Source organism: Peromyscus californicus, unplaced genomic scaffold (assembly GCF_007827085.1).
Source record: "Peromyscus californicus insignis strain IS unplaced genomic scaffold, ASM782708v3 Scaffold_15__1_contigs__length_86483966, whole genome shotgun sequence".
Taxonomy (NCBI): domain Eukaryota; kingdom Metazoa; phylum Chordata; class Mammalia; order Rodentia; family Cricetidae; genus Peromyscus; species Peromyscus californicus.
The window spans coordinates 72,266,333-72,292,747 of NW_026294447.1; the positions used below are offsets into that span (position 1 = coordinate 72,266,333).

General features: G+C 48.6%; 1 protein-coding gene across 7 annotated transcripts in view; it reads right to left on the reverse strand.

Annotated features, from left to right (window-relative positions):
• The window catches only part of Rgs6 (regulator of G protein signaling 6), a 564,321-nt gene that overhangs the window by 22,721 nt on the left and 515,185 nt on the right, over positions 1-26,415 (reverse strand). For all 7 annotated transcript variants that reach the window (XM_052739378.1, XM_052739381.1, XM_052739380.1 and 4 more), the window contains 2 exons: positions 19,457-19,643; positions 2,386-2,475 (listed from right to left, as the gene is read on the reverse strand). In XM_052739378.1, coding sequence (XP_052595338.1) covers positions 2,386-2,475; positions 19,457-19,643 — 277 coding nt within the window. The remainder of the gene's footprint in view (positions 1-2,385; positions 2,476-19,456; positions 19,644-26,415) is intronic.

Here is a 26,415-nt window from a genome sequence, read left to right on the forward strand (position 1 = left end):
GTCAGGCCCATATCCAGAGTCTCATCCTAAAGTTCTCGTCCTAAAGACACCAGATGGCAGACACTGAGTCAAGTCAAGCCCCTTCCGGGTCCAGAATTCTGGAACTGTCATTCTTATTCCCTGGCCATAGAGTTGGGTTTTCCCTTGAGTTGCTATGGAATCCTATCATCATGGCTACATTGTTGTCTGTCAAAATCCAGGTCACCCACCCTTAGAATCTAGTTCCCCAGAGCAACTACCCTCTCCTCTGCAGGTAGCAGAAAAGAGGAAGGATCAAGGACACCAGAGCTGAAGGCTGTGCTTCCAGACTCTACCAGGCGTGGCTCTCAGCCAAAACTGGAAGCCGAGTCTTACCCTCTGAGGCTGGAGGGCGGGTGGGAGTCTCACACACCCTTTTATAACGTGGGTATTGCTATCACAGGACAAGCACCACTGGAGTCAGAAGATGCTCTGGGCCTTCCTGAAGGTGCTGAGTTACAAATCTGATACTTGGAGACTCTCAGAAACACATGGATAGGAAAGTACCGCCATCTGGGAAATAACTCCTCCATATTGGAAAGCCGTCAGCGGGTACCCTGGCTTTCTGCTGGAAGAGCGTCCCTTAAATTGAGGGCTGGGGGATAACTGTAATGAACTTCATTTGTAACCTTTCCCAGGAAGGGGATTAGTTCTTGTCCCACTCCACTGACCTCCTGGAGGTTTTGCTGTGTTGGGAGGATCTGCAGACTCAGCTAGGTCAGCCTGCCTTCTAGATTGAGGTGCACCTTCCCTGACCACAGCCATGGGGAAACTAAGGGGCCTCGGACCTGTCCTCTAAATGTTTATATAGCTAGGCACAGAGTGGTGAAATTGCTAGAGCCTTAAATGTCCCCAAACTATGGTCCGTTTAGGGGACTTGAGTCTCAAGAAATAAGAAAACCTTCCCTTGACTTTCTCCCATGAGACTTTGGATATAAGCACCCAAAGCCTCTGTGACCTTGGTCTTTCTTGCAGTGCTTAAAAAAGTGGGCACTGGAGCCCCTGGTGTGTGGGAGCCTCATCCCCCCTCTACCAGAACCCATCCACCAGAAGGGGGAATGGCTAAAGCCCGGATTTCACATTCTCCGTCCCAGTAGCTATATCAAAGGAGGGACTTGGGAACCAACAGAGCTGAGCTTTTGACTCTAGAACTTCTAGAAGTCCTTTCATTTTTCTCAGTCTTAGGATTCTTCTGGGGGTTGTGTAAGAACAAGAAGGTGGAAGCAAATGCCCTCCAGGACTCTGGAGTTACATGGTACCAACCAGATAGGCAGACAGGCGAACAGGAAGTACAGTTGCCAATACACAGAGAAGGGTGGGCGACTGAAAGGCCATCTGACAGAAAGCCTGTGGATGGACAACTATGTGCTTGGGGACTAGGGTTCCAAGAACAGAAGAAGAAAGGTGTGTGTGTGTGTGTGTGTGTGTGTGTGTGTGTGTGTGTGTGTGTGTGTGTGTGGTGAGAACGGAAGCGGTAGAATTTGGAGCAAGTTGAATCACACTTAACCACGCATGGATTTCAGGTTGGAGCTGAAGTGCACACAAGGTTGACAGGTTCACCAGACTCATGAGCCCTGTCTCTTGCCCTCCCCTCTCCTAGCCCATGTATCATTCTGCATTCCTTTCCCTAGACATCTCGCTACATTTGTCCCCGGTCCAGGCACTCTCGTCACGGGCACACTGAGGGTCATGGGGCTCTGTGGATCAAAACTCCAAGTGCTTCAAGAGCCACGATTTAATTCCAAGTGGAAGTGGAGGAAAGTAGTTGGGATGCGGTGACTTCCTGGTTCAAATAACTGGGAAAAACTTGAGAGAAATGGTGAGGAAGGGCACGGCAAGAAGGGATCAATGCCCTATTTTAGTGATTAGCCAGATATCTGGTGGGTCCATTAAAACTGACAAGCCTTTCTTTCCCAGGATGGGGGTGCTCCGATCCTCACTTCATATGCTCCCTTTCTAGTCTGGTTAGAGAGGGAAGGACTGTTGGGAATGGCTGAATGGAATTGGCAGTGAAAGTCTCCCTGATATCCTAAGAGATTTGCTTGGGTCACTGCTAACCTGACATTCTGGGGTTGAGCTACTGTGGCAAGGCTATCTGGTTACCCTCCTCTCACTGGATGGAAAACAGGCAGACAGAGGCAATGGGGCACAGAGGCAGAATGCCATAGCCTGGATATTGGCTGGGGGAGGCTGGGACAGTAACCATCCTCTCTGTTCTCGGTGGGAGGGGAGCAGACAGAAAAGGGCAGAGAAGAAAGGAAAAAGGAAATCAAAACCCAAGGGATGATATTCTCATTTGACACCAGCAGCAAGCAGCAGCGAGGGTCAACAGTGCTAAGAAAGACAAGCTTGCCCTTCCCGAGGTACCTTCTTCTTGGCCAGCAACAGGTCCTGGTAAGCATTGGACCGCAGGAAGCGGGCGTAGCTGTCGCTCCTCATCAGCTTGTAGATGTGCTCCTGGGGAAGGAGAGGAGTAGGCAGACACGGAACAGAACTGTCAGTGGGAACTAAAAGAAGCAAGAATCCAACAGACCTGGGGACGGGGGACGGGGTGGGGGGGGGACACTAGGCACACGCACCTAGGAACACTTGAATGGAGCTAGGAAATCTTGCAGCATGTCCCACCTCTCCCACGTCACATGCAAACCAAGAAATGAAGAAACAAACAAAATGGCGTCTTTCTCTTATAGAGCAAGAGACCAGTGAGGTTTGCCTGTCAAAGGATTTGTAATCAGGTCTGGGTGCCATGTTGGGGTATGCCGTGGTGGGATCCACAGTAGCAACAGTTGGAAAAAAATGCACTACTGGTATACTCCAAAAACCGGGGAGAATCTCAAGGGAATTACGATGGGTGAAAAAGCTGGTCCTAATTACACCATCCGATTTCATTTATAGAATGTTCTCTCTCTCTCTCTCTCTCTCTCTCTCTCTCTCTCTCTCTCTCTCTCTCTCTCTCTCTCGGTTTTTCGAGACAGGGTTTCTCTGTGTAGCTTTGCGCCTTTCCTGGAACTCACTCTGTAGCCCAGACTGGCCTTGAACTCACAGAGATCCCGCCTGCCTCTGCCTCCCGAGTGCTGGGATTAAAGGCGTGCACCACCCACGCCCAGCTAGAATGTTTTTAAAAGGACGAATTAGAGAAATCGAGAACAGACTAGTGGTGGCCGGAAGTTGGGAATGGGGGAATAGGTGGTTATACAAGGCAACAGGAAGGCTCTTTGTGGCGATGAGTGGTTCTGTATCTTGACACATTCACACAGGTGATATATATAGGATGAAGTACACACACACAGGAGTGCTGTGTAAACCAGTGTATGGCTGCTACACCATTACAATAGATGCAGTTGTCCACTACAGCTTTGCAAAACGCCGCCATTGGGGAGTTGGATAAACGGTCCATCTCTGTGTTCTTTAACAACTTTCTGCAAGTCTGCAAGTGTCTCTAGCTAAAAAGCACAGCTTTAAAAAGCAGCCTAGAGAATTCTGAGGAGGTGGCGCAGTAGAGAAGGGCCCGTGCTGTGCAAACACAAGGACCTGAGTTCGAACTCCCAGCACCCACGTAAAAAGCTGGGCGTGGCTGTGTATGCACTTACAAACCCAGGGCGGGAGGGGGCGGAGACAGGTGGGCTGGATCTTGGGGCTTGCTGGCTGCCAGCCTAGTTCCAAGATCAGTGAGACTCTGTCTCAAGGAAACAAAGTGGAGACTTAATTAGAGCAGGATACTGGACCTCCTTCTGTGGTGTCTGCATGTGTGTGCACAATACCATGCACGTGCATACTCCCCTGCCCCCCACCACCACCACACACACACACTCCTGGAGACGACAATGTAATTGAATCGGCTTGTGCACATTGGGGCCATCATCTTGGCCTGGAAGGTGACCCTTCACAACCGGATCATGGAGCATATGGGCACATATGCCAGGCCTAAGGGTGGCAACTAGGAGGAGGAGATGTGGTGGCATGCTGCTGTTGCTTCTCCAAGGCTCTTTGAAGACCCATGGCCTTGGTCAAGCATATGACCCTCGCCATGCAGCTAAATCCTATAGGCACGTGTTATTTCCTCCCAGTCTATTCTTCTCAAAGGCAGAAAATCCTGGCCCATGAACAGAGAGACATGGAGAAAGGATTGTTTGTCTCTTGAAGCAAGCTTGTCTGTCCCAACAACAGTGCTATTGGGAGGGAGAGTGGGCTGTCCAAGATGGCGGAGTACTCGTTGGTTAGCTGTCCTGGTAAAGGACGCTTTGCCCCTTACGGTGCTCACTGTCCCTTCAGAAAGCTGGGCAAAGGCCTCAGTGCCAAAGAGAATGGAAGGCTGGTCAGTGAGGAAAGACAGCCCAGCTGAGAGTCAGGACTTACTCTTGGGGACCTCCTTCTGGCTTCTCTTCCCAGAGGATACCATGTATGGAGGAGGCAGAGCCCTCACATCAGTTGGGGGACACATTTTTTTTTCTTAATTTTAATTTAATTTTTATATGTATTGGTGTTTTGCCTTCATGTATGTCTGCATTCCATGGGCGTGCAGTGCCTGTAGAGGCCAGAAGAGGGTGTCAGATTCCCCAGGGACTGACAGTTGTGAGCAGCCTTGTGGGTACTGGGAATTGAACCCAGATTCTTTAGATTACGAGCACACAGTCCTCTCGACTGCTGAATCCTCTTTCTAGCCCTGGGGGGTGGGGTGGGGTGGGGTACTGCATTTTTTCTTTTTTAGTAGCTTGGCTAGAGAATCCTGGAACAATGGCCAGGCTGTGCCAAGATTCTTCCCTACCCAGCATAAAAGGCACATAGCCAAGACACAGAATTAGTCGAGGTGCCTATCAGCTTCTGAGCTGATAAAGGAAATGTGAGAAATATATTTTACATGCACACACACTCACTCACTCACTCACTCCCTCTCACACACACAGGATAGTCTTTAGCCCTGAGAAGAAAAGCTGTCATTTACCTCAGTGTAGATGAACCTAGGCGAAAGGAAATAAGCTGGGCACGGAATAACAAATGCTTCCTGACTCTGCTCACATGCGGAAGCTAACACCTCAGACTCACAAAGGCTCACAGAGAGAGTGATGGGTGCCGGGAAGGGAGCCTGGGGGATGCTGGGCCACAGGGGAAACCCTTCATTTAGATAGGAGGAGTAAGTTCAGGGTATCTATAGTTCATCGTGGTTGACTACAGTTCATTACAGTATCTTATAATTTTGAAACTTTAATTTTAATTTTTTTTAGTAAAAAAACAACTAAGCATGTGGAATGATACTCATGCTAAATTACTTGATTTGGGCATTTTTCAATGTATACATGTATCAAAATGTCATGTTTACATCATGGAAACAGATGACTTTTTACTTGTCAGTTATCAACAGCGAAAAACAAATAAAGTAAAAATGGAACACAAGAAATGCGATGGTTATGCCAGAAACCTCTGCGGCCCATCCCCAGTGGAACCCCAAAGGATCCTGGGATGGGCTTCATTCTTCCTAGATGCTCCACATTTACAAAAGTTGGGTGGCATCCTCACCAATGGAAACGGACGGCTAGGGGACGCAGGGGAATTAAACAGTGGCTGCTTCAGAGACGGTGGTCTCATTTAACAACCTTACTGTGAAACGGTTTTCTGAAAACCTCACAGAAGTATCCAGGTCCCCGACAACCACCCTGGATGGGCTTAAGTCCCTGGATGATGGAGGACAGAGTGTCTTCACCTTTTAGAGATGCATCCTGTCCATTACAGGGTCAAACATTTAGCTGAGTTTATACTGCGGGTGGTTTGGCTATAGCTTAAGCGTGCTCCCCAAAGGTTCAGAACCCACTCTCCCCTGCTCTCTCATCGTGTGCTCTCTCCTCATGCACTCCCTGCCATATTGAGACACAGTAGGGAGGCCCTCACCAGAGCCCCAACAGGCAGGGTTGCCTGGTCTTAGAATTTTAGGCTCCAAAATCAAACCAAACACATTTTTCTACCCTGCCACACACCCATCCTCAAGTAGCTTGATACAGAAACAGGAAACACACGAATGCACAGTTTCTTGGCTCACTAAAATGCTTGCTTGGAGTTTAACGTTCACGTTTATAAGGCTCCACACTTGCTTTAGTTATGGCTGGCCTAAGCATCTGCTCACTTACCCTGTATGGAAGGAGAGTGAGAGGCTCATCTTCCCTACAAAGGTCCGTGAACCTCTTAGCTCAAACATCCTTCTCAGCCCCAGAGCCTAGACCCAGGGGTGTCATTGGTCTTTGCTTTCACTTGATATCTCTAAATTGCTCTACCATTAAAATCATAGGTGCAAATGTTAACTCTGAGTAAAGATGACTTACTGTCTCTCTCTTTTTTTTAATCAGGCATCATCTCTGTCTGGCCAACAGAGCCAGGTGGCTCCTGAGTCATCTGCAAAGGCCTGTCCCAATAGTTGGACCCTTTCCAAATCTCTCTCTAAAGCAATGCGTCTCTGCTGCTCCTTCTGGCTTCTCCTAGGAATCCAAATGCTGAGTATATGCTTCACAGCCCTCTGCTTCCCTGCAAGGTAGAGGGAGGCCTCTCCTAGCCCGGCCCTCTGGCCTCCGCAACAATCTTCAACCTGGATCTGCTTAATTCCTGTTACCTCAGTGCCGGCAGGAAAACTCCGGTTCATTAACAAAACAGACCTTGTCACCTGAAATAGGGCAGGGAAAGGCAGATGCTTCAACATTTAATCATGGCTTCGTTCACCAGATATTTATTGAGCATCTAGTAGGTGCCAGGCACTGAGTCTGACCATGAGGTTATAGTCTGAATAAGACAAAGAGAGCTGTGTTGTCACATAGCTGAGAGTCTGTGGACAAGAAGACTTCTCACCCAGATGCACACAGCCATTTGAGCTGAGGGCTGCAAAGGCGACCAAGCACAGCTGCTGTGCTTGAGTGTGACTGGGGCTGAGCTGATGATCTTCCTGAGTGGGGAAAGGTCCATCGGCTGGAAAATGCCTCTTCGAGGCAGAAGGGTCTGAGCAGACACTGAGAAGGATGAATCTCAGCTCTGTAGGAGCCAAGGGGAAGGAGCTGGCATAGAACGACCCCACAGGGTGGGCAGGATACCCCAGGGCAAACAGAGGGCAATGGCTCACTCTCCAAGGCCATGCGTCAGTGTGGGTCCAGGGAAAAGTGTGGACACCACTGTTACCTTCCCCAAGTGGCCAACTCCAAAGTCACACACCCAGGCAAGGACAGTGTGAGGGAGAAAGTAGGCAATGTGAGCACAGCCTGCTGGAGGGTGGGTGCCACTGTCTGGCCCCCACCAACCTCTCTTATAACCTTTAACTAGCGTATGAAGCCTCAAATCACCCTACATGGGTACACACACACACACACACACACACACACACACACACACACACACGAGAGAGAGAGAGAGAGAGAGAGAGAGAGAGAGAGAGAGAGAGAGAGAGAGAGAGAGAGTATCTCTAGCGTTCAGGTCTGACAGGCTCTTGACACTGTAGATCTCCCATAGTGCCAGCGTCCCTCTGGCCTGCGCCTGGCTTTCCCACAGCCTAGGGATTCGGTGACTCCCTTGTCCTGTCCCTCCTCCCCCAAACAAAGAAATGTTGCCTTTGATGTCAGGAAAGTGTGTTCCTTCCAGCTTTGTCTGGGAAACACAAAGACAGTAAACAGGGGGTGGGCGAACCCAGAGCCGAGATTTTTCTGGGAATGGGAATTAAGATCAGACTCAGGGTCTCTGGCCATTTCCCAAATGCAACGAGTTTATCACTGCCAGGGACAGCAAGTGTACAAAGCTCTTGGCAGTGACCTCTGCTGATTTATGAGGGGTTCGGGTGCATTTTCACCGTTCTGCCGACAACTGGTCCTAAGGGAAATGTATATCTACATCACAAAGTGCAAGGGGACCACTGGTGAGCTCAGTCAAATCCTGGGTGAGGAAACACGGACTAGAGAGAGAAAAAAAAATCTGCTCCTTTCTTCTTTTGCCTTTTCTGGTCTTCTTGTCTTACCCTCACTTCCGGCTTCTTTCCCTCCTGCTTATCAACTATCTGCCCCCTCCCCTCATCTCCCTCTGTATACTGGGGAGAGGAGTGTGGACGGCAAAAAGGCAGAACCACATGAACACACCTACCCCCGGACACCTCCCAAACGGAGGACAAAAATGGGTCTGTCTATATTAAGAAACCAGTACTTTAGGACCTCAACCACATGGGTGTCTTAGCCACACACTTTCCAGTGGTGGGAAGGACTCACACCCTCTGATGAAACACATCTCCTTCATTTTCTCTTCCTGGGTCCCGACTGACCTGTAGATGGGTCCTCTGCTTGCCTGGGATACTAAGACAGAAGCAAGATGGCCAAGGTCAGTAAGAGTCTCGGAAACACGTAGGAACTGGGGCGAGCAAGAAAAACACACTGTCTCCAGACCACACCTGCTCCAAATCAATATTTTGCTGTGAGAGCCCTCATTTGGAAATGTCCTTTTCTTTTAGACAAAACACTGGGCTTCTGATGAGAGGGGTGTGTGTGGGGGGGTGCAGGGAGGGGGGTTGCGTATTCACGTGAATGTCTGAGGCCTTGGGCTGCCAGCATGGTGGAACAGCTGAACCTCTTAAGAATATCATTATGTCTCTTCCTGGGCTGTGAGCTCCTAAAACAGCACAGACCTCATCTTCTAGCTTCAGAACACCTTCCTGGAGTGGGAACCACTCAGTTGGAACGCGCATCGCGGCCAAGAGCCCTCCTTGTGATTTTTCAAGTGTCCTATTTTTCTTTCTGCAGGTGTATGTGCCTCATTGTGGCCCTCCATTCCCAAGCTTCCTGATGTAATAGCCATCCTTGGGGAGCTGTCAGGTTCCCTTGAAGGAAAATGAGGGGCAGAATGCGATGTGTAGAGGGGACCAAAGGAGAAGGAACTGGGCCCGGAGCCAAAGGCTTGGATTCAAGTCCCCACTTGGCCCCTTTCTAGACCTGTCAATCACACTTTCCATGCAGAAATAGAAGCAGAAGCATTACACAACGATTATACACGTCAAGTAATAATGATAACCTTGTGTTATGATTGTGCGTGTGAGAGGCGATGTGGATGAGACAGAAGGGGGAAGATTCCGGAGAAAGGCAGCGGTTTGGAGCAAAGAGGACCAGGGAGCTGAGTTCAGCTGCACTTTGTGACGCTGGTCGCTCTGAAATGGTAGTTAAACAGCCCCATTTTACAGACAAGGCTACCGGAGCCGGACCAGGTAGGATGGATGTCTCACTCAGCGTTAGCAGAGAGCCAGCATTTGAACCCAGAGGCCACACTCCTCCCTCCTTCACGTGCTGGGTTTCAAGGCTTTTATCTTTCCATTGGCCGTTGCTTAAAGTGGACCAGCGTCGCTTGGCTGAGATACAGTATGCCCTTCTACGTGTAGGGGCAGGGGTGTGGGGGCTTCCTCCTGGAGTCTTAAGTCTGGGTCAGCCTGATGCTAGGGATAGCCCCTTCCTACCATCCCCTTTTGAGAACCATCCGCCACCACCACTGTTAGCAGTGGAAATGGCCAAGCCCCAGGCTCTGGCATCTCATCGAAGAGCAGCTCACAAGCAACTTGCCTTGGACGTGCAAGTCTGGATCTTTGAGCCTCATCTTCTGAGAGACTCTTAACTGCCTTTAACCAAAGATCTTTAAGGCTTGCGCATGGTCAGCTGACTCCTAAGGAAAATTAAATGATTTCAGGATGGGTCTTACAGGACAGAACAAATGATGGCGGGAAGGACTCGAAGTGTGTCACGGCTCAGTGTCTGCTCGGTAAGCAGACGGAAGAGGAGCCATGGCGACATGGACAGCAATGAGCCAAGACTGATCAGGCCAGCTTGGTGGTGGTTTGGTTCTTCTTGCAGTCCTGGGGACTGAGCCCTGGCCCTCCCACATACCTTCTAGGCAAGTTCTCTACCAGGAAGCTACATCCATAGGCCCAGGGATGCCTTTTTGGATGACTTAGGAATTTTACATGAGAAGCCTCCATTTGGATTTCTTGGGCCTTCTAAGAAGATGGGGGTGGGGGTGGGGGTGCTTGTTTCCACATAGGAGATCAATGGAAAGTCATATACGAATATGAGAGAAAAATGGTTCCTTGCATCCACCCTGCATGGTATCTCACAGATACAACTTTAGTGGCCCAAGGCACAGAACGTTAACGCTGTTCTATCCCTACTCTGAGCTAAGGGAAACAAAGACAGCTTTTGATATTCCCTTCCACCTCCCACATATTAACACAGAAGACTGTTTCTCCTTCTCTCTTTAAGGGTTTGATACTAGAAATCTATGCTCAGAATTAGCAACACAGAAATTCTAGCGTTTAATTCTCTTCTCCCTTCTCTCCAGGAACGCCTGCTGAACAGAACCAGCTCACAAACAACTGATTTGTCCTTTGCAAACTCATCCATCCCTCTGCTCTTTGTCGTCCTGAAATAACACCACCCACAGAATACACAGTGAGTAACCTCCCAGGCAAGCTGCAATGGGATTCCTTAGTAAAGACAGCAACAGTGTGCTACACAATGGGCCAGGAAATGGTCTCTGATAGAGGATTTGTACCAGGAAATAGGCCCACAACACCACTTGGATATCACCAAAACAAAGATGGACAGCTTTCTCCAGGCTCAGAGGACTTCTTAGGGCCAACGTGAAACCTTACTCCCTTATACATTGGCTTTCGAACAAAGCAAAGGCATTCCTCCATCAAGCTGATCTTAAACATCTAAGTTTACATAGTCACAGACACTTGGCAAGAGGCTTCCTGTCTGCTCGTGATGGGGGTAGATTTGATGGTGTCTTTTATCACCCAGACCTCATTCTGGCCTTGAAGTCTTTGACCAGTCCATGAATGGATGTGGACTACAAAGAGTTCGGGTCATGGAGATTGAAGGCTGTTTCCAGCAAGGGACCTGCCTATACAGCTGCAGATTTCCAGTTCTTCGAACATCTGGCACATAGTGAATATTCCAAGTTTTGCTGAACCTAAAATTAGAAACATAATTTAGCTGGTCCTTATTGATTACTACGGTGGCTCCTCGAGGCTCTTTGAAGTCGAAAGCTAAGGGACAAATTGCACCCTCCCCTTTACTATGATAGACACAGCTAAGAGTATTATGATTCAAGGACACTGGTTGGTTTGTCTGCTTGTTCGAGGGGGCAGGGTCTTGCTATGGATCCCTGGCTGGCCTGGATCTTGCTATGTATGCTAAATTCAGACTTGAAGTGGTTTTCTTGCCTCTGATGACAGGCAGGAGCCACTATGCCCAGCAAGACATCTGCTTTTGAAATACTTGAACCCCCTTATAGAGCGGTACCCTAGTGCGGTTAGACACTTACAAAAGGCAAAGAAAACCGATTCCTGCTTCCATCAAAGGCCCAGACACTCCAGGTGCAGGGAGCGGGTGGGAGTCTCAGCATTAGCATAGGTCAGGGAGGCAGTGGAGCTTGGACAGTTAAGAAGGCAAGGTGGGAATGTACATGCCATAAAGCCAATGAGGGAGGTTACTCTGCTCGATTCAACTGTCAATCCATTTGAAGGACAGGTTTCCAATCCAACCTGATTTCAGTGACCTGTTTGTTCTGTTTATAAAGAATGATGCACGGTTGAGGCAAGCTCTGTCTTATGGCTATGGGCCACTCAGACCTCCTGTTTCCTGTGTAATTTCATCATAGAGGTCACCCCACACAGGTCAGGGTTTTCCAACTCAAATGGAGGATGGATGGTCACAAAATCAATAGATGGTGAACAGACAAATGATCGAATGACCTAGAGACACAGTCCTTGGACCATCCTTGGCTTTTCTGAGGCTTTAAAAACAAGCTACACAGCCGGGCGGTGGTGGCGCACGCCTTTAATCCCAGCACTCGGGAGGCAGAGCCAGGCGGATCTCTGTGAGTTCGAGGCCAGCCTGGACTACCGAGTGAGTTCCAGGAAAGGCGCAAAGCTACACAGAGAAACCCTGTCTCGAAAAACCAAAAAAAAAAAAAAAAAAAAAAAAAAAAAACAAGCTACACAGCCATCAGGCTGGTCACTGGATTCCTATCATCTTTCAGAGCCCACAAAGGCTCACAAGAGACAAATGTCCCCAGAGGAGGCCTTAGGTTCCTATACTTCCTATGACTTATCACCCCTAAACCTGCTAGCGGGGTGCTAAGAGCAATCCCCAAGATTCAGATCTCTCTCTCTCTCCAGTCCCATCCTTTGGATTGCAACCATCTGATTTACCCTTTCCAATGCTTCCTGGGAGGAGTGCTCTAAGATGAGCATGCGCAAGTACTATAACAGGACACCCAAGGATCTCCACAGTTTGGTTTCTTTGTTTTGTTAAGACTGAGTGTCATTTTATAGCCCAGGGTAGGCTAGAAGTCACTATGTAGCCAGGCTGGCTTTGAACTCATTACAGTCTTTCTGCCTCAAACTTCCAAGTACTGGGACTACACACACGAGCAATCACCATGCCAGCTTGCATCTGCAAGAGCAGCCTTGTTGATAGAATTACTTTATTTGTTTTATTTTGAGACAGTGTTTCACGACACACACTGCCCCGACCCCTAGAACTCCCTGTGTTGCCTAAGTTGGCCTTGAACTCACAGAGATCCACCTGCCTCTACTTCCCCAGTGTTGGAATTAAAGGATTGTGCCACTGTGCCTTTGATCTTAGCTTGGATTTATAAGGCCCCAGGGAACAATAAAGCCATTATTATTTGTGAGGTCACACAAATCTATAGCACTTATAATCTTTTCAAAGAATATTTAGAGCTTTTAGCTCATCTGATTTTTCTAAAATCCTACTGACTGGGCTGTGGAAAGACATCATCTTCATTTTATAGATGAAGAGGTCTAAAAGCCCAGAGACCTTGCCCAAGATCTCAGGACAAGAAAGGAATGGGGTAAGTTCACTGATGCCCTACAGTTGAGAGCAGAAAAATCCAGCCCTTTTAAACAATCCATGGCCCATTTACCCCCGAAGTCTACGAAATGGGAACAACATAGAAAGCCGTTGAGGGTGATAGCCACAGCCCGCGGGCCTTTATGGAAGGTTTGGTCTCAGCCCAAATTGTCAAAAGAACCAAATGGATCAGCAAATGGGCCCGTGCTGGTAGAGTGTGTCCTGGGAAACCCTCCCAGGAAGCAAGCATAGGCAGTTAACCTTACTCTACTGCATGTGGTCCAATGAAACCTAGAGATGCCGCACCCCACCTAGATCTCTTCACCTGACTGCTGGTCACCAGCATCAGGCTCTTGCTTTTATTTTCGTGAGTCACTATCTTAAGACTAATTGTGGTAGCCTGACAGAGTTCCTGTCTCAAAGCAGGGTGATTCTAATGGTGTAGGGGTCATTATCCCCACTTAACAGATGGGTAAAGTGAGTGAGGAGAGAAGTGTAAAGGCTTGGAGACTCAAGTTTCTCCAGGTTTCGGGGGGGGGGGCGGGCAGACAAATCTTCAGCACTAAAATGCCAAGCCAGGAAGGGCTCAGCTGCAGACTCCTGGCCAGCAGGCTAGGAGAAGTCGTTCAGAGTTCTGGCCAGCAGGTCATAGGTTGTTATGAGATTTTACACCCTTTCCATCTCTGGAAGCTTCGAAGCCGTAACGCTCTGCTTGGTGCAGGTGACTGGGCTGGCTCGGAAGGTAAAGCTGTGGTTGTTGCCGTGCAAGCGTGGCTCCTGCTTGGGAGCACTCCATGCTGACACAAAAATGTCCTCAGAGATTAATCATAGTGTTGCTGTGATCAAACCAAGATGGAGTCTTTCTAATTTTCCATAGAAGCTGCAGAGTCATCGTCCCTGACCCTCTGTCTCTCTGCTTCATTGAAGCTTTTCAATGACTTTCATGCGATACTGCTTGGTTCAAACTATCATAGCCTGTGGCTCCAATCTAGCTCTTGGTTCAGGGATTTTTTTTAAATAGTTAAAAAAATTATTTTGTGTGTGTGTGTGTATGAAAAATTATGAGTTGAATTTCATTGTCAACAAATACACTTTTTGGGATACAGCCACACACATCTCTGTCTCTGTCTCTCGTTCTCTCTCTCTCTCTCTCTCTCTCTCTCTCTCTCTCTCTCTCTCTCTCTCTCTTTCTGTGTGTGTGTGTGTGTGTGTGTGTGTGTGTGTGTGTGTGTGTGTTTTCCATTGTGGCATCATAACTGTTTTTGATTGGTAAGACTGAACAGCCATGACATAGACCATGTGTCCCGTAAACCTAAAGTTTAGATTATCTAGTCCTTCACATGAGAAGTTTAGTTTTTTAAAAACTGCTCTCTCATTTCATATAAAAGACAGAGTTCCCTTATTTTCATAATCACCCTGGTATGGACTAAGTTTATATCCCTCCAAAACTCATGTCCTTGAAGGCCTGACTCCCCCATATGATGGTGTTGGAAGGAGGTGAGTTCTTTGGGATACAATGATGTTTAGATGAGGTCATGGGGGTGGAATCCCATGATGGGGTTGGGGTTCTAACACGAAGTGACCGAAGAGCTTTCTCTACTCGCATGTGGTAACATAGCAAGAAGGCAGCTGTCCAGGAGCCAGGACAGGGTCAGCACCAAGAAGCACACAAGCACTCTGATCCCAGCATTCCCCACTCAGGACCAAGATGAGCAAACGTTCCCGTAAGTCACCCAGTCTGAGACCGTGTCACGCCAGTCTGAGCAGACCCAACATGTTGAGGGAGGAAGTGCAGGTGTCTCCTACAGGATGGCAGGTGGTTCTCAGGGATAATTTGATTTACAGGTTTTCAACTTCAAAGTTGTGCGAAAGCTACATGTATCTCATACCAACTTCATGCTGGGCTTTGATCTTCTCCCAGGCTGGCTATGTGGAGAGTACCTTTTCCTAACACTGGGTGGTATTGGCATAAACTATAGCTATAGCTCAGCCATGGGAGCCCAAGAGGGAGAAACGAAATGTTCACTAGTGTTCTCCATGCCTCCATGGTGCTCAACCAGATCCTAGGTCGTTGAAGTGTATTAAATACATCTTTTGACTTAATGATATTTTCAACTTAGTATGAATGAGTTGGAGTGTAATCCATAATAAGTCAAGGAACATCTGTATACCGAAAGAGGGGTTATCTCTGTGTGCTAATATATGAAAAGATCTGAAATTTTGTTAAATGTGCTCAGTGTAAAAGACTAAAACACATGAATGCCACTAGGAAAATAAAATAGTAAATGCTTTCCCTTTCTTTCTGTGGTCCAGACACTGTGGTCATTTCATTTTGTCACTTCTCATCCGAGGGAGAAGTTCTGCTCTATCTCTGCTCTGTAGGAGAGGGAAGGAGGGCTTAGGGCATTTAGGGGTCTTAGTTACTGTTTCTATTGCTGTGAGAAAACACCGTGACCGAGACAACTTGGGGAGGAAAGGGTTTGTTCGGCTTACAGCTCTCAGGTCACGCTCCATCACTGAAGGAAGCCAGGGCCGGAGGTCAAGGCAAGAACCTGGAGGTGGGGAGTGAAGTACACCCGATGGAGCTGTGTGGCTTACTGGGAAGCTTTCTCCTACACCCCAGGACCATCTGCCTGGGGTGATCCCACCCACAATGGGCCAGGTCCTCCCACATCAACCATCAATCAAAAATCAAAAATGTTCCACAGGTCTATCTGGCAGGGTATTTTCTCTATTTCCCCTCTTCCCAATGATTCTAGCTTGTGTCGAGTTGACATAAAACTAGCTAGGACATTAGGTGACATTCCCAAAGTCAGGCTGTTAGGGATGCAAATTTGTATGCGGAAACACACTTTTTTTTTTTTTTTCGAGACAGGGATTCTCTGTGTAGTTTTGGTGCCTGTCCTGGATCTCACTCTGTAGACCAGGCTGGCCTTGAACTCACAGAGATCCACCTGCCTCCGCCTCCTGAGTGCTGGGATTAAAGGCGTGCGCCACCACCACTCAGCATGGAAACACACTTAAGGAGTAATAGGGAAGAGCCTAGGAATGGGAAAGGGTGTAGGATGGGAGCCTTATTTAATGTATAGAAGTTGGGTCTAGATACATCTTCCTGTCCAGTCTACCTCACAGGCTTGCCTAGGACATAACACATTTGAAAGGACCTGAAAAATCATCTAGAACTGTACTAATGAAGACCAGGTATTCACTGTCTTATCAAGGTATAATGTACTTATTTTCAAGTTCTCTCATCAAATCTTCTTTGACTACAGAAGAGCACAAGCATCTAGGAGGAGAAGACTGGTTGAGCTAACTATGGCACCTCCAAACTGAAAAACTATGCAACAGTTAAAGACCCAGGCAGCGATCGCATTGTCCGGCCCTCAGACTGCTCTGTGGAAATGTAGCATAAAGCAGAGGAGTAATTACACTTCATCTGTGCGGTCCTGGAGGGCTAGAGTCTGAGCATAAAGGAAGGAGGAAAGGGGGTGAGCAAAACAAGATTGAGGAAGAGCCCCCAGTAATTCTAAATCTCAAATGAAAGTGTCAACATGAACTCATGATCTCTCTCTTTACACACACACACACACACACACACACACACACACGAGGTGGGGGTGCTGGCCTTAAACTCCGAGCTCTCTCCTTGCTTCAGTCTCCCAACTGCTGGAAGTACAGGTGTGCCTAGTTGAATGCATCCTTATTACAAATTACAATATATTTCCTAACTCTGTCCACTGAAAATATTGAGAAAAGACCAACAACTTAGCGTCCACGAGCACTAAGTGCCCACAGTGTGGCTTCTAGGAACCATTTGCCACTAAGAAGAATTGAGGGTCCTTAGAGACAGGGCTTTTTCCAGGTCTAGGACAGTACACAGGACCGTGGAGGCTCCTTGCTATTCGGATGACCTTAAAGATTAACGGGGTCACCTCAGAAGGAGTCAACTGGCTTGAGATGGTAAAACCCATGCATCAATAAAAAATAAGCAGTAAAATAGATCATAAAACACATCAAATGTGTTTAAATTCAGGAGTTTAAAAGACATTGGAAACAAAACAAAAAACTCCAGTCAGCCACCAAATGAAGATGATATCAAGCCACCCATTGTGCTGGAAACTAGCAACAAAGAAGGAATCAAACATTCTTCCATTCTTCTTACGTGAACGGCGATACTAACTAGTTAATTAACTAGGAGTTGAGAGGAGCGCCTCCTTTTGGAAGCCTTGCAGCTCATCAACAAGGAGAGAAAGATAAAATGAGAACATCACCATTTCACAACCCTAAGTGACGAATGGACTTCAGCAAGACACCCCCAAAGTGGCTAAAATCACACACACACACACACACACACACACACACACACACACACAAAAAAAAAAAAAAAAAAAAAAAGACAGGTGGACATCATTGCATGCCTCCTAATAGGAAAGCACATCGAAGTCCACAAAAGTCAAAAGCTAAATCTGGTTAACTATCGAAACCAAACACCCGATTGATAGGAAATGGGAGTGTTAGAACATGTTGTGTAACACCACAGGGCTGTCACCAGAAAGATCTAGACGGGAACCTTCATAGGATGAAACATCTAACTTCGTGCACGGGGGTGGGGGAGGGGGATTTCACCAAATATGCACGGGGTGGGGGGCAGAGAGAGGAGAGAGAGAAAGATAAAGTATAATTAAAGAACACTCATGTTGGTCTACAGTACTGTGCAGCCCTTATTTGGAATCTGATTTTTAAATGGTGTTTTAAAAATCATTTATGGGACTATTAAAAGTACATACACTTGCCTGATGGCATTAAGGACTCATTGACATTTTATTAAATTGCGATAATGGTTTTGTGGCAATGTTAAAACAAAAAGGGTATTCTCCCAACACAGCAGCAGGTAAAAATGTAGATGGGGTACCGCTCAAAGGAGATCGGTCATGTACTGATGACCGTTGAGGTTGGATGAAGGTTCATAAAAGTTTGTGTTTCTGCTCATTCCCTGGTTTATGTTCAAGAGTTCCCATAGGAAAATGCTAAAGCAAACCCTCCCTGTGCTGTGCTTGGAGTGATACACAGAGACTGGGAGCTTCAAGGCGTGACATCAGGGTCTCTTTCTGAAGTTTCATAATCTTCTAACCTCATGATGGCTTCCGTGTTTCAGGCCATCTGCACAGGGGGGCCTCAAAACCTTCTCTATCCCTCTCCTTACTGAGTCCCATCAACATTGTCCTTGAGAGCATACACATATACAAAACTATGCTGCAGGGGGGGGTTGGAGGGGGCCGGGCGGGGGGAGAGGCGGGGAAGAGTCCTCATGATTTAGGGATTTTACTCCAAAGCTACAAAGAGCACAAGGGTCTCATGATGTCACAGGGAGGAGGCTGAATGCTTTCGAACCAAATTTGCCCACAGCACAGACATTCATTCAGTGGCATCCATGATGGAGGAGAGAAGAGGTATGTGATAGCTTTTTTCAGTCTGAAATCTTGACAAGGGACACTGGTTACAGCCTCATGTCATTGTTTGCGTGGGTGTAACTGCATAGACTATCCTAAGTGAGATGTCAATGGCAGGGCAAGCCTCGTGCATCTTCTGCCTACAGTATCGGTGAGCATCCTAACAGTGCCCTGCAGGGTTGAGTCCATCCTCTGGGGTCTTCATTTAACCCCAGAGCCCACTGCTTTGGGGTCTTCTCATGCTGCTAAAATGGTCTAGTTATTTGTCAGTTTCTCACCTGGCCCTGAGCCTTGCTGAGGACCAGGGGCTTTCATCTGTTCTTTGTGGTATCTATCCAGAGCGTGCAGTATGGAGCTGCTCAGAAAACACTAACTGCATGGGGGTGGTCGCCATGGAAGCAGTGTAGTGTGTGGGCATCACAGTTGGACAGGCATGGGCTTGACTCTTGACCCAACCAACTCACAATTCCTACTTCACTGATGTTGCATTGTTGTTTTGAATCTACTCCTGACCTTGTATGAGAGTTTCTATTTTGTACAATATTTTTTTTCCTGAAAAAGATAAGGCAAATGAAAATGGTCCCACAACCCATAGTGGTTTGACTTACAATACCTTGGCTTTACAATGCGCATAGGGAACGGGCACTCAAAAGAAGCCATATTTCAGATCTGGATCTTTCTCTGACTAGTGTTGTTCGGCCTGATCCTCTTTCTAGATACTGGGAAGGGAGTCAGCTGAAGCTCCCAGTCGGCCTGTGCTCCTGGGGGAAAGGGCCAGTCCCTCCCAGTGTTCTGTGAATGGTAAACTGTGATGTGTAGTGAGGTGCATTTTCATAGGCTGTTTTAACTTATGACAAGTTTACCAGGGTGCAGTCCCAGCTAGTAGTCTAAGTTGAAGAACAGCAACTTCCTGTCTCTGTGTAGTAATGCAACCTAAGAAAAATATCGCAGAATTTCACCATGTGCTTATCTGGAATAGGTTCTACTGACTGACTCATAAATAATAACAGCTGAAATTCTAACTATTCATAAAACCTCTGACTTGTATCAAAGGGTAGAGTTGTGAAGTGGTTAAGGACCGCCTTATGGCACGATGATTTGGATCATTGAGCAAACCTGGGCATCTTCAAATGTGTATCTCCCTCCATCTTTGACATTCTGACTGGTTATCTCATAGCTGTGAGAATCCAGGTTGATTGCACTTGGGGCCCCAGGAGCTAGAAACTCCTGCCAGATCTCCTCCACCCTCTTGGCCACGTCCTGCAGAGGTTGCTTCTTGAGATCTTGGACAGCCAGCCAGAACCTGGAGGGAAAGCGGAAACACGGTTAGTTCTGTCTGGAGTCTGCTAGAGATGGTCGCAGAGCTGACGTGCATCCTCATGCCTGCCTTGACACCACGTGTGAGTTCCATGGGGACTGCTAAAAATCCAGGGTGTATTGTTGAGGAGAGAAACACAGCGCATGTGAGAGGATGAGCTTCCAGAGACCACTAGAAGTTCTTTTGCCTCTGCACAGGGAGTTTTCAACCCCAGCACAATAGCCATTCGGGCTGGGGAATTTCTGTATGGTGTGGCAGGGCTGTTTTGTAGAACACTAAGCAGCCACTTACTCCCAGCCTACTCAAAGTCATCAGCATCCCTTCAGCTACAGCCACCAGTGCTGTGGGATGTTCTGTATGGCAAATGTATTGCTCTGATTGGTCAATAAATAAAACACTGATTGTCCAGTGGCTAGGCAGGAAGTATAGGTGGGACTAACAGGGAGGAGAAAAGAAAGAACAGGAAGGCAGAAAGAGTCACTGCCAGCTGCCGCCAGGACAAGCAGCATGTGAAGATGCTGGTAAGCCACGAGCCGCGTGGCAGGATATAGATTTGTGGAAATGGATTAATTTAAGATATAAGAACAGTTAGCAAGAAGCCTGCCATGGCCATACAGTTTGTAAGCAATATAAGTCTCTGTGTTTACTTGGTTGGGTCTGAGCGGCTGTGGGACTGGCAGGTGACAAAGATTTGTCTTGACTGTGGGCAAGGCAGGAAAACTCTAGCTACACACCAGCAAGTATCTCCAGACATTACCAAATACTCCTGGGAAGTACAAATTCTGCTGGGCTGAAAAGCAACTACTTTTCTTTCAGGTTTCTACATAATGTAAGTTCCTTTGTCAACTCTGGCTGGGGTCATTTGGGGGCATCAAAATAAGGAAAAGGAGCTTAGAGAGGGGGGCTCAGTAAGCACTCACTGCTCTTTCAGAGGACCTGGGCTCAGTTCCCAGCATCCACATTGGGCAGCTCACAACTGCCTGTAACCCTAGTTCTAGGGGATCCAGTTCCCTCTTCTGGCTGCCACAGGTACTTGTGGGGCACAGACAGACAGGCAGGCATGTACACACGCACAGGGGAAAAAATTAATAAAACAAAATTTAAAAAGGGACATGTCACAGAAGTAGGCAGAACCTTGGAAATTATAAAAGGTACTTGGTCTGGAATGAATCAGTCATTCATGTTAGAGAGAAACAAATAGGGCCATTCACATCAGTACTCAACACAGTGCTGGGCACTTAGGGGGTCTTCAGCACTCAACACAGTGCTGGGCACTTAGGGGGTCTTCAGCACTCATCATGGTGCTGGGCACTTAGGGGGTCTTCAGTACTCAACATGGTGCTGGGCACTTAGTAGGTATTCCATAAACAGGTTTGGAGAGGGTTTGTCTCAACCATAGCTGAAGGGACATCTCTAACAAAAGATTCTCTAGGGAGTGTGAGAGAAAAATGTCTCCCTCACTTCCCATCACCTCCCCCATCGTCCCTTAGCATCTGCCTGGGAACAGTGCTCTTGACAAGTCCCATATGAACACTGTACCGCAGAGAGCTGAAGTCACCAGAGCCAAGGCAGCTCCCAGGTCCTGAGGATGGTCCCAGGGCATCCTGTCACAGGGACCCAGTGCTGGGTAGCGCATTCTCCCCTGCAAAGGGGACAGGCCAGTGTCCCCAGTGAGGTACTGCAGGCTCCATACTGTATGGGTTGCACAGCCTCTCCATTCATCTTGTCAGTGAATGGAGAGGATGAACACAGATGAACCACAAGGTAGGAAGTACATTCAATCTGCCACAGAATTTCATCCAGAGTAAGATGTACTTGTTTTGTTATTATTATTATTATTATTATAATATTTATTTTAAAGGGTTAGCATGTTTTTCTGCTGCTCTGGGAAAGGCTATTGAAATCTAATGTGTGGCCCAAAGGTGCCACCCAGCGGCATCCTGAAGTACTGCAGCCACATTTCCAAAAGGAACGTTTGGGAATGTCTGGTTTCAGAACGTCAGGCTCCAACTTTCCTGGCTTGCTCTTTAGGAATCTAAGGTCTCTCTCTCAATCTCTCTCTCTCTCCCTCCCTCCCTCCCTCCCTCTCTCTGCTTTCGTTGTTGTTTTTGTTGTTGTTTTTCCGAGACAGTGTTTCTCTGTGCAGCCAGCCCTGGCTGCCCTGGAACTAAAGAAACGCCCCCTCCCTGAACCTGAAAGATCACAGAGGATAAGGAAGATGAGAACATCCCTCTCCCTGGAGAACAGGGAATTCGGTTCTCAGCCTGGCTATGTTCTGTCTGGAATTGGACCTTCCCAGGGAGTCTTTCATCACCTGGAAAATGGGTACAAGTGGGTGAAGCGGGGTGCAGCAAAGTTCTGAACGATTTCCCAGCCAGACTTAACTCTGGAATGCTTCCAAGCCCCTGGGTGTGGGCCGAGGAACAGCCAATGAGTAGCAGGGCCAGTCAACAGCTCCCAAATGGAGCGTTTGCAATTCCAACCCTTTCTCCTACGGTGGTCTGCGAAGATGCCGCCAGGCCTCTGGCTGATGCTCTGGATCATTTTCCGCCTTTCAATACCTACCCTCCTTGGTGCTCACGTCCTTCTGGGCACCAGCGAGAGGAGTTCACAGAGCTTTATGGAACTCACTGAGCCAACGCAGGAGCAGGGAGTGGCCTCTGGGCCAAGGCTCTGCCTGTGGAAGCCTTCTGGGTCAGCAATCTCCTGTACCCGTGTGGCCTCTGTGACTTGTCACACACATAGACGGTACAGGGGTGATTTTTTTTTCCTCCTCCTCTACCAATGTGGCGTTCAGAGTCATCTTCTGCCATCTCTGTCCCTTGCTAGTCTGGTCTGCTGTGTGGGGAGCCATGGAGAAAGGCATGGGGAGGCCCCAAGATCTCTGAAGTGTCTATGCTCTGCAGGCTCCCGGTGACTCCAGGGAGCCTCAGGATCCCTTTTGCAGAATGACATAAGGGGCACCGTGCTGCACATCCCTAACCTGAGCCCACGGGAGCAGAGCGGATGTCAAAGCAAATTTCAGAATCCAATTGAATACATTTTTACATTGAGAAAACAAACAAACAAGCAACCCCCAAAGATTTCCTCCGTCGATTAAAGCTGAGAATTTTTGTTTTAAAAGCACAAGAAAAAACAGCGGGCATGTCATGGGAGGGCTTGGAGAAGGGGAAGTGAGGTGGGGCGGAGAGAAGAAGAGGGGAGGGGGAGGGGAGGGCACACAGTGTGTAAGAGTGACATCCCCTGGACAGCCTTCTCTTCCTGTGTACACAGGACTCGGCCCGGCCTTCCGTCTGCCTTGGAGATGACCTACCTTGTCCCTCCTAGGTGACAGCCAAAATGTTGTCACAACAACAGCCTGACATCTCAGGTGTATTTATCATCTTGGCTTGGAGGAACCTTTTGTGGCGATTTGAAATTCAGAACAGGCTGTCATTTGTGCGTGCCATCTTCCCGCTCCAGTGGTCTGGGCTGAACTGGGAGCTGAGGCCAACGCCACCGCCGCCCCCCCCCCCCCGGCCCCCATCCACTGTCACCAAAGGAACCACAAAAAAAACTCTCTGCATATCCTCTGGTGGATGGGTGGCCCATTGAGGACAGAGAAATGGCCGCTCTTATCAAAAGCCTGCAGGTAGCGTTCCTTCAAGGAAGCAGTTAGGTGTCAAATGCCAGCAGCTTCATCAAACGCAACCATCCTGCACTAAGCCCTCGGCTGGAAGCACGGAGCCTTAGGGACTGGCAGGGCACAGGGGCTCCAGGCTGTGCAGAGACCACCTGGCCTGCCTCTCCCCTAGTCACTGCCAATTGTCAGAACAGCGAGAGGCAGCCCTGTGCTGGCATTTGATCTGCGCTAATGGCTTAGAAATGAATGCAGAAGAGGAAATTGGCCTGGGGGTGGGGTGGGTAGCCTGCACTAGGGTGAAGCATCTGGGGCCCACAGGACTGGAGGGTGGTCCAGGGATGCTTCCCTTGCCTCCTTTCTCCCCAGCAAGCAATTGGATTGTCTGGCCCGACTGACTAGAGCCCGAGAAGCCATGAGTCATGGACCGTTTTCCATCCCATCAGGAGGTCCTCGCAGCTCTGCGCTTACTGGCTCACCTAGCTTTTCACAGAAGGTTCAGAAGCTACAAAACACAAACCCTGGGCTGGTTCCCAGAGAAAAGTGAACTCCGTCGTGGCAGAAGGAAGTGTTGCTGTGCCCTCTGCTGGTCATCGGGTGACGCAGACCGATGGACAGAACTGGATTTTTGTCTCCGTCTGGGCTGGCCGCGATGCTCAGGTACCCACATAAGCAGCTAGCATCGGCCCCACCCAAGCTGAGCTCTGCACTGGACAGGAGCCAAACCACTGCAGATGGCCACAGCCTTGCCGGAGTCACTTGGTTCTGATTTGTCACGTGTTTGGCTATGTGGGACCCCTCCCTGGGCCTAATGAAACTTCTGGGGGGGGGGTGTTCTTAGGGCTTGAGGCAACTACTGAAGCTAGAGCTGGAGCTAGAACCCTTGAGGCAAAACCTGGCAGCCCCCCGCACTTGCTTTTAATTGCTTCTCCCTTCGGCTGACACCGTGTGGAAGTAGGGTCATCAATCTGCAGGTTAGAAGAACAACTCCGCTCTCTCAGGAGATGTTACAGCTCATAAAAAATGTAGGGGGGGGGGATGCTCTTTGTTGCAGGTTTTGAATTTTAACTCGTGCCCTGCTGTGTGGCAGAGGGTGTCGAGCCAGGCAGGACAAAGGTTTATACAGGAAGATGGAGCGGGAGCAGGGGCCAATGGTATTGTCACCGTCTGGGGAAAATCCACAGACTAGGCAAAAGGATAAAGTCAGCTCTGTAGGGCTTGCTTTGGGGCTGTGAAGCTCCTGACCTGCTGGCCCAGTTACCACACACCCTCCTCCTTAGGCAGCTCAGCCCTGGGAAGGCTTGGGTGGTTATAACAAGAGGTGAGCAGCCTCTGACGTAGACGGTCACAACAAAGCATGCCTTGTTGGACCTGTCCCTAGAGATGACAGCCCTCAGTCATCTCACAGACTCACCCAGGGGAAAGTGATCAGGAGCGGGGCTGAGTAAAGTGTTTCCTGCACAAGCATGGGGACCTGAGTTCACATCCCCAGCACCCATGAAAGGCCAGGTATGACAGTGTGTGCACACGAAATCCTAATGCTGGGGGTGCGGAGACAGGAGGATCCCGGGGTTTGCTGGCCAGTCAGTCTACCAAATCAATTAACTACACATTAAAAAAAAAAATAAGGTGGCGAGTGGTGAAGAAAAACATTTAATGTCTACCTCTGGTTTCTGCACACCTATTTATGCACACCGATGTGCATACACATGCATGCATTCACATATCTGTATGAACATATAAACACACACACACACACACACACACATACACACACACACACACACACACACACACACACACACACACACACACACACACATCAGAGGGGCCTTTCCTTGCTACTAAGTCACCACAGGACACTTCCTTTGAAAGGTCTAGGCAGTACTTTGAGGTCCCCTCTTCCTTATTCTGAAGCTCTGGTATGACTTCTACCAATTGGCTACTTTGCTGGCATCCTATGTGCTGTGTGCCTAGTAAGACCGAACGAAGTGTTCCTTCTACTGGAGAGACTCGAGAGATTCCAGAAGGCAGAAGCAGAAAAGCGCTTTGCAATACCCCACTCCTTCCCTCCCCTTCTCCTGCTTTGATCCCAGTACCCTGGGCTCATGACCAGCGCTGAGGAGAAAGGACAACCCAGCAAGGACCAAGGCAACGGGTGACCGGGAGCCTCAGCTGAGCATTTTCCTCACCTCCCCCAGGAGCCGCTGAGCACAAGGACCATGACAGAGATGCATCTGGCCAGCCATGCATGGCAACTATGGACAAGGGGCAGAGCCAGATTAATCCTGAGCCCTTGGGACCTGGGTCCTGGGAGGGCTTAGCCACGGTCTGTGGCTGAAGGAATGAACAGAGAGGAAGGAAAGCAGCTCTTTGGTGAGAAGAGACTGAAGGGTCTTCCAGTGGTGTGACTTAAAACTGAACTTTCCTCCCCGTATCCAATTAGGCTGAATACCATCAACGTGGAGCTGGGGTCTCCGGGGAGGATTTCAGAAGCTCCTGGGCTGTACTTTTTCACCCCGCTGTCCTATTTTCTTTATCCTCCTTCCTGTCCTGGACCAGAGGGGACCTTCTTTAAGTCTGGATTTATGCATGCGCGCTGGGGGCTGGAGCGTTCACACATGTGCACGCACATTCTTTCACCCAAGATTAAATGTAGCCCTCCTGGCACCAGGCAAGCTGCTGGCAGAGGCACAAATGGAAATGGCAGAAGGGAGGGAACACCTGCCAGGGACACACTTCCCAGTGCACTTGGGACTCCATGCCTATTTCCTGAAACTAGTCTGATTGCAAAAGCGGCCCTTGGCTACACTGCGGCTTTTGACAGCAAAGCCCACAGACCGGGCAAGGAGCAGCTAAGTACGTAGATGGCCCTGGGGCCTTCACAATGAACAGGAAGGAGCCTATGGTCACTCTTCTACTGTCTGTAATATTTCAGGTGGCAGAGGGCTCTTAAGTCTACTTGTAGGCTGAGGAACCAGCAAAGGACACAGTCTGTATCATTCTAATTTGGTACCCAAATATGATGGGAATTGGAGAGGTAAGAAGGACCTACGGGACCCAGCTGGAGATGGAGTCTGGGATGATGACACAGAGAGACCAGTTGGGAATGTACAGCTTGCTTCTTATATAGCCTGG